The 8,184-nt window shown below is 38.7% G+C and overlaps 1 protein-coding gene across 2 annotated transcripts in view; it reads left to right on the top strand.

Moving 5' to 3' along the window:
- Positions 1–525: 525 nt before the first annotated feature.
- Positions 526–8,184, top strand: part of ZNF366 (zinc finger protein 366) — a 34,516-nt gene continuing 26,857 nt past the window's right edge. Inside the window, exon 1 of one of the 2 annotated variants that reach the window (XM_049795116.1) lies at positions 526–611. In XM_049795116.1, the coding sequence (XP_049651073.1) occupies positions 560–611 (52 nt within the window). In that variant the 5' untranslated portion in view covers positions 526–559. The remainder of the gene's footprint in view (positions 612–8,184) is intronic. The other variant, XM_049795117.1, reaches the window with a different exon arrangement.

The raw sequence follows: 8,184 nt of genomic DNA, 5'->3' as shown, positions 1-8,184 counted from the left end.
AAAATAACAGTAGGAGGGGGTTTAGGAATTTTTGTACCTATATCACTGTGGCAACTAGATATGTGAAAACATTTATGATTGCTCCTTCTCTAGAGTAAAAGCCTGCATTATCCGTGCAAGTCATAGCTAATTGTTCTGCATAAAATATGGGTTTCTTATTACTACCCACTACTTCGGAAATTCATTTCATGTAGTTGCACATAGCAAACTGTAAAGTAGGTTTTATGAAGCCAATAATGCAGATATAATACTTGAGGAATTCCTTTTGGTTTGGATATATTTATTTTTCCAAAGATTTTGTTTGAGAGAAAATGAGATTGCTATCTGCTGTTTCCTTATTTTTTTGCAGGAAAGCAAAGGGTTGTTGACTTCCTCTCCCCTCCCTTCCTTCCTTCTTTCTGAAGGTACTGTACTCATCTGAAAAAAAGAGAACGAAGTGATTGTTCCTGTTCTCTTTCTTAAGTCATTTGAAACACTGTCCCTGCTAGTTTTCTAACTTTACTGCAATCTCTGCACAGGGGGAGGGAGAGAGAGGGAGAGAGAGTCAGAGATTACCAACATGAGAGCAGGTAGAGAGTTTAGGGCAAGACTCCTTCCAGCTTCAGCAACTGGTAAGTTAAGTAAAAATGCTTTTATGGTTAACTCTTTAGAAGTGCAATATATATGATTTTGTATTATGAAAAGGCATTAATCAGATACACATTTAACTGTTAAAAAAGAGAATAACCATATGCATTGACAAGCAGTATATTTACGCTATAGATACCTATACTCTGGTTTTTAGATACTGGTGATAATAGCATACAGGTTAACCAATGCAGACAAGAAAGTGTTTTCCAGTGAGGCTGATAATATTCCTAACATAATCTACTGTGAATTTTGCGTATATGGCTTCTGCTACATGAATCTTGTTACAGGCTTCACTAACTTTATCCTGAATATTTCAGCAACATTCAGTGGACCATTGCTGAAATAAAGAGAGAAGCTCTGTCATATGCAAATTGATGTATTTCATGTATCATCTGCCACTACTGAAGTCTGCTCCAACCCACCAACCTGTGCTATAGTGGGAGAAGAATTACTAGGGTTTGGTTTTTTTTTTCTTCAAACTGTACTGTGTTTATGATTACACTTGTTTATCTCTACTCATCTGTGTATATGATTAGTCTAGGAACAGTGACATTTAAGACGTGGTAAGACAGTTCCAGGTTGCCACTTGAAAAAAAGCAAGAGTTCATGTTGTGTAGTATATAACAACACCAGGGCTGATCACCAGCATCAGTAATAGGATGGACTCAAATGTTTATTTGTTGTTTTCATTGTTGGAGATACCAGTAATATTTTTCATGTTGGGCACAAATGTATCAGAACAAACAGAAGTGGCACGTAAAATGAGTAATTGAATGCAAGAGTATGTTTCAAATATTGGAAGAGAAAAATCGCCCTGCATGCCTTTATAAAAGCAGAATACAGAGGTGGAGGGAAGAGTTAGGACAAGTGTCAATTTCTCTGCAGAAGGAGAGCTCGGTCATCTTCTGATCCAGTATTTCTTCAAGCTGCAGCTCTCTGAAGCGCAGGGTCCTCTGCAGGATGCCCGGAGCCTGGAGAGAGTGGCTCCAAATGGCGGGCAAGCATCACGGAAGGCCAGCAGGCAGCTTGAGCTGCCCTGCTCCCGCTCCCAATCCCACTCCCACTCCCGCTCCCGCCGGGGCACCTGGGCTGTGCTTCCACCCTGGGACAGCCCTCTGCTCCCACTCCTCGCTGAACCAACTAGAGGAAAGGATTTTCTTCCCCTCTATCTGGTGTCTTTCTGCAAGTTTTTCCTTAGGAAGGAGTGATCAGCTCCAAATTCACCACGATTTCTGGGTAAGTTGTAGATAGCCTTTGCTTTAGGAGCAGCACATGGATTCTGCCAAAGTAGGTGGAAATAACTTGTTTCTTGAAATCCGTAGCTTAATGTTGCAGATCGGTCTAGTCTGGTACCAATTATTAGGTTTATTTGGTTATACTTAACCCACAAAGAATCCTGTGGTAATTGCAAGTAAATGCCAGATGTTGCCATGAAAACCACTTGCCACATCTTTTGCTCGGGATACCTGGATTTATGTTTTGTGTGACTAAATACTGATTTAAATTAAATAAATGATTTGGACAGCTATTTTGACAGGTACATATCAAACGTCTGGAAAACCAGTTTTTTACTTCAAGTGAGAAGCAGAGGAGTCTCTGAAACATTAAAAAAAAAAAATACACAAGCTCTGTATTTGTAGTAGTATTTGCTCAAAATGCAGAGTGTTAGTCTGGATGGCAATCACATGCAAGTTTTGATCTGGTTAGTTCAGAAGTTCAGTTTACCATGTGGGTAAGAGCCAATTGCAGCCTTTAGGTATAGAATTTGTTTCTGATGATACTAAACACGAACGTATTCTTGATTTGGACCATGCATATGATAAATTCTTTCTCTGAGAGATTGTCTGAAATACATAAATAAGAATATGTGTGTTCATATTCATAGCAGGTGGCCAAAAGCAGTACATGCTATTTTTAAACCCACTCCCCAATAATGAGCACACAGAAAGAACATTTTTAAATGAATGCTTAATAATTTGACAGTAAAAAATACACTTTGAATTTTGAACTTCATTCTTAGATTTCACCCATCGGGTTTACTTTTCCTTCAAATAATACATCTTTGCAGTCATTTGGAGTTCATTTTTTTGATATTGTATAATTTATTGCTGGGATAACTGTAACACGACTTAGCATAATGGTAATTGTAACACAACTAATATCTTTCTCGAGGTCTCAGGAAGTGGAGATTTTTGGCTGATGTGTTATCCTTGTCCCACATCTCTGAGATATTTACAAGCAGAGAAGGTTATGTTCTGAGGCTGGATTGGGTACAGATCTAGTACTAGCTTATGGCACAAGTTAAATGTTTGTGAAATGAATTTTCAGTTATTTACCTCAAAGTTATAAAAAAAATAAATATTGAAGCAATAAACCAAGAATAAAAAGAGGCTGTTAGAGCCACATTTATGTATATAGCATATATAAGTAAATGGTCAGTCAGTGTATGTATTTTCCCAGAGAATTATTTAAAGCTATTATTTCCATTTGTTCTGAAAAATAAAAACAAAACTACACCAATGATGGCAAAGATGTTACAGAAACAAGTTGTCACCCATGGAAATCCCAAGTTCACAAGTCTGATTCAAAAAGCATAGAAACTGATAGAAGTCTTTTTGTAAATGCCATTGCCTTTTTATTTTTAGGACCAGCTTCTTTAATGTTGAAAACTGTTGAGAATGTGAGTTTTGGAAGCAGAATAGTAGCACTGAGTTACATTCCTACTAACATTCTGGCATTTCTAATACAGATTTTAGATCAGGAGATAATTTGAATCTTTGAATTTTAAGTTTTTTTTATTGTTTTTGCATTCTTTCAAACAAGAACATTGATAAGAGCCTTGCCCTAGGACTGTCTGGATGTAGAGCAGATACTGGTGGACCGAGAGGCACGGTGTGCATCTCACATGAACTTATTGGCTTGTCTTTTAGGTGTCGTGTCTAGTAGGACCAGATAGATATGCAGGATTTAGAATGGGAGAAGCACAGAGTGATGAATCATGGTGTAGCAACCCAAGACAAGCCTCATATACAGAGGCATAAGAGTATGGATTACCCCAGATAGCACTTACATTGTTTCCAATCTTTGATACTGCAAAGACTCAACGATGCAGAAAGACGTCCGTCTGAATGAACCATTCCACTCAGCCAGACATGTCAATGGAATATCACCATGAGAAACAAAAAAAATAAAGGCTGCATAAGGTAATAGGGATTTTCTGTGGCCATGGTTTAGGGACACCAGTCAGGCAAAGGTATATAAGGAAAAGTAGCTTCTTATTACTTGATAAGAAATGATCCATAGCTTTTGAGCGCTAATGCATGTTCCCCAGTAGTAATTGATTCAATGAAACAAAGTGCTCCTTCAAATAGACCTTATGAGTGCTGTGTAGACTGCTACAGATAGTTGCAAAATTATTCATTTGTTTGATGGATTTTTAAAAATAGACCACCTGTTAAAATCAAATGAACATTTTCTTCTTAAATGCAGTAGTTTTCCCCATTCTAGTTTACTGTCCCAGAAGACCACTGAAAAGGAAGGAATGTCAGCTTGGAGAAAAAAGAATTACAGAGGGACAAATCATGTGAAGCCTTTAAAAAGAAAGAAACGAATCTGGAAAAAGATGATTTGGGATTATCCTTTTTTCTGCTGAAAAGCTGATATTCTGAAACTGAGACTGCAGCTCTCCATTGCTGTTAAAATGCAGTGGAGTTTTATGGATGATATTCAGATTTTCATCCAATGAAGAGGCCTAATTTAATACTTACTGGTTATTTAGAACACATATTGAACTTCATGGTGGCTGTCTGATTTTTCTTTATATCTATCTGGCAAAGACTGGTCGTTCTTGCCTGGCTTCTAAAATATTAATGATCCAATGAAAAATATTGTTTAATCTCTGGTTTAGTTCCTTCCAAACTTAATACCTTTGTGACTTGCTTTTTTAAAACAACTGGTTTTATACTGGTGTCACCCTGATCTTGAAAAACAAAACACAGCATTTTCCTTCTAAACCAACAATGTTCAATGCATTGTAATTACTCCTAATGTCATTGGAAGTAATTAAGCTAAGTAATCATATATTAGAAGAAATTATTTTCATGCTCTGAAGGTTACAGGAAGAAATTATGTGAATATTTGCTTTTTTTTTTTTTTTAACTTTCACTCCTTATTTCCTGCTTTGTATGTTAGAAAGACACATTATTAATTATTTAAATGAAGGATGAAAAAAAAATATTATTCTTTCTCTTTTACTATGAATGTTAAAACACTGAAACATTTTCATTCTACTTTGTGGGTGTGCATGAATTCATGCGATTTAAAAGAAAAAACTTAGGACAAGAAGTGTGTTTCTTGAAAACCTATTTTCCCCTTGCCAATATTCATAAAAAGCAAACCTGAAACATTCAACTTTCCAGCTGCTTATACTCATTAGCAGCACTAGAATTCAGACAACACTGAAAAATAAAAAAGTTCATTGAATCTGAAGGTTCATTTAATTACAAAATGCTATAGGGTAAACTGAGTCTTGTACATTGCTAGCATCACTTTTCACTAATGAATTAGGGAAAGGTACAACTGATTTGAAATTGAAAGCAAGGCTACGAGAAGGGTCACACGTTTCTATTTGCTCTTAGACAACTGTAGACAGCTGTACTACAAAGAATACTAATGCACAGCAAGCAGGAATCATCCACACAGTCCTCTGTGTGGAGCCCTGATGAAGAATAGAAACCACCTAATTTCTCTGTATGGAAAGAATTTTGCAGGGTGGTGTTCCCAGGGCAGAGGAGCAGGTGTGGTGGCTCATGGCTTTGCCCCTCCTCAGGGAGCAGCTTATTCTGCCACCAGGCCCTCTGATAAGCCACAAGTGTGTTGGCTGGAAGGGAGAAGATGACTTCCAGTCCCCCTCTTCACTGGTTTGTTGCTGTTCCTAACTGTGCAAAAGCCACTTACGCTTTAGTCTTCTCTGTTTAGGGCTGCAATGTAACTGTTAGGCTCTTTTTGCAGTGATGAAAGACCTTTTGTTCTGTGGAGGGCTCTGGGCTGGACCTGCTACTGAAGACTTAGTAAATTGGAAAGGGTATGTGCTCTTACCAACACCCAATACACTAGATTTAAACCAAACTTAAATATGCCTACTCTAAAGATATCCAGGAAGAACATATTAGAATATATTTCGGGTTAATATAGAATATTTCAGGTTTAGTCCTCTCTCTGAGGTGCTTTCTAAAGCAAGTAGTGTTTCAGCTAGGTGTTTCAGCTCCAGATAAGAATTATTTGAAAACTTTATTTGAAAAGGGAGTGTCTTTCATCCAGTACTGCCAGGTAGCATGGTATTTTTCTACCTGTCTACTTTTTCTTAAAAGTATTTAGAATACATGTATAATGAAAGCAGTATCAACAGGTGAAAAGGAAAGGGATGACCTGTTTTTAGAGCATCTATCAGCTTCTAAGAAACAGCAGAACTTGTTTGAACCATCTGGTAGGCACCAGCCCACGCTGGGTTGGTTCCCTAGTGCAGGTTTCTGAAGCTATGAAGTGTCCTGTATTTGTCCAAAACTATTGTCTGCGATAGAAATTCCAGAAAACAGTAAAGGACCTCCTAGAAGAACAAGCTGACAACAATGTGCTCATAGGTTCACCAGAAACAAAATCCATCCATTTATAAAGGTGCAGAAAAAGAACATTTGTTCTGCAGCATTGTAGCAAGGAATCATACCAGCAGGAATGTTATATCAAACAGTTTTTCTGCATAATGCTGTATCCACAATATGAAGTCACCGAGGTTTCCAGAATAATTTTTTATGTCTGTAGGTAGCATTTTGTCAGGTTGCTACAGAAGCAGACACGTGCATCAGAGAAATGGTGCTGACCAACTCCTCCTCTGTATCTCCTCTGCCCTCTGCAGAAAAATCAAAATACTAACTAAAGCCTTTTGATCCCAAATGTATTAATTTCTTTTTTCATGTCGTACAGAAAGGGAACCCCCCTGAAGCTTAAGCCACAGGTAAAGAAATGCAATTGAACAGATGTCACTGGATTCTGTAGGCAAATGATCAGGACTCGGGATCCTCTCTAATGACTGCAGTGAGGATTTTCACTAGCTTGTTCACTACTAGACAGAAAAAAATGCATGAAGAGGTATCCAGTGGAAGGCACTGAATGTAGTTAGTCAGAACAGAATTCATAGAACTATTTGTCCTCTGGGTAATGTCCCCCTGCCCATACCACAACCTTGCCTGCTATTCTTCCCAAAACACAGCAATAATTTCTACCAAATCTTCCAGGTTTTTGTATGAGGTTCTCGGTGTTTTTCCAGGGAAAAAGCCCTGAATAGAATGATTGGAGAAGGGCGAGGGAGAGACTGGGAGAAAGAGTTATGTTAATATATTAGGTGGTTTCTTACAAAACTTCATTTTATATTGCTAGTTGTCCAGTCTTAGTCATGGAGTAGAGTCACAGTGGTTTGATGGCTTTTTTGGTTTCCTTTTTCTTGTGATGAAAATCCGAACTGAGTTAGTATGCAGAACAAGCCTTTGGCATCACTAATGGTGAAGGATTAGTACTAAAGTGGTTTGGGAAATGTTCAGGATTTTTTTTTCTTTGGCAAAAAGTAATTTATTTGTTTGTAGCTCTAGTCTCTGTTCCAGTATCTGCGGATGACATTTGGCTGAGTCTGAGCTGTCATTCCCACTCCGTATGCTAGTTTCCTGAATTCAGTAAAACTGTCATTTGAAAACTGTTTGTGCTGGTTTTGGCTGGGATAGAGTTCACTTTCTTCATAGTAGCTAGTATGGGGCTATATTTTGGATTTGTATGCCAAAAAGGACTGTTGTGGTTTAACCCCAGCTGGCAACTGAGTACTACACAGCCGCTCACTCACTCCCCGCCTCCCCGGAGGGATGGGGGAGAGAATTGGAAGGGTAAAAGTGAGAGAACTCGTGGGCTGAGATAAAGACAGTTTAATAGGTAAAGCAAAAGCTGCACATGCAAGCAAAGCAAAACAAGGAATTCATCACCACTTCCCATCGGCAGGCAGGTGTTCGGCCATCTCCAGGAAAGCAGCGCTCCAGCACCTGCAACAGTTAACTGGGAAGACAAACGCCATCGCTCCAAATGTCTCCCCTTCCTTCTCCTTCCCCCAGCTGTATACGCTGAGCCTGACGTCATACGGTCTGGGATATCCCTGTGGTCAGTTGGGGTCAGCTGTCCCAGCTGTGTCCCCTCCCAACTTCTTGTGCCCCCCCGGCCTGCTCGCTGGTGGGGTGGGGTGAGGAGCAGAAAAGGCCTTGGCTCTGTGTGAGCTCTGCTCAGCAATAGCTAAAGCATCCCTGAATTACCAACACTGTTTCCAGTACAGATCAAAAACCTAGCCCCACACTAGCTATTATGAAGAAAATTAATGTTATCCCAGCCAAAACAGCCACACTGTTTCAGTTTAAAATAATTAACCTCAAGAATTTTTCCCTGTTAGTTGGTTTACATAGAGATCTGTTGTCTAACTGATCAAAATCACAGAAGCAATATAAGATTTGTTTTAAATTACAGATG

This window comes from Accipiter gentilis, chromosome Z (assembly GCF_929443795.1).
Source record: "Accipiter gentilis chromosome Z, bAccGen1.1, whole genome shotgun sequence".
Classification (NCBI taxonomy): domain Eukaryota; kingdom Metazoa; phylum Chordata; class Aves; order Accipitriformes; family Accipitridae; genus Astur; species Astur gentilis.
Note: the sequence above shows the minus strand (reverse complement) of the source record. Positions and strands in the feature narration are given on the sequence as shown.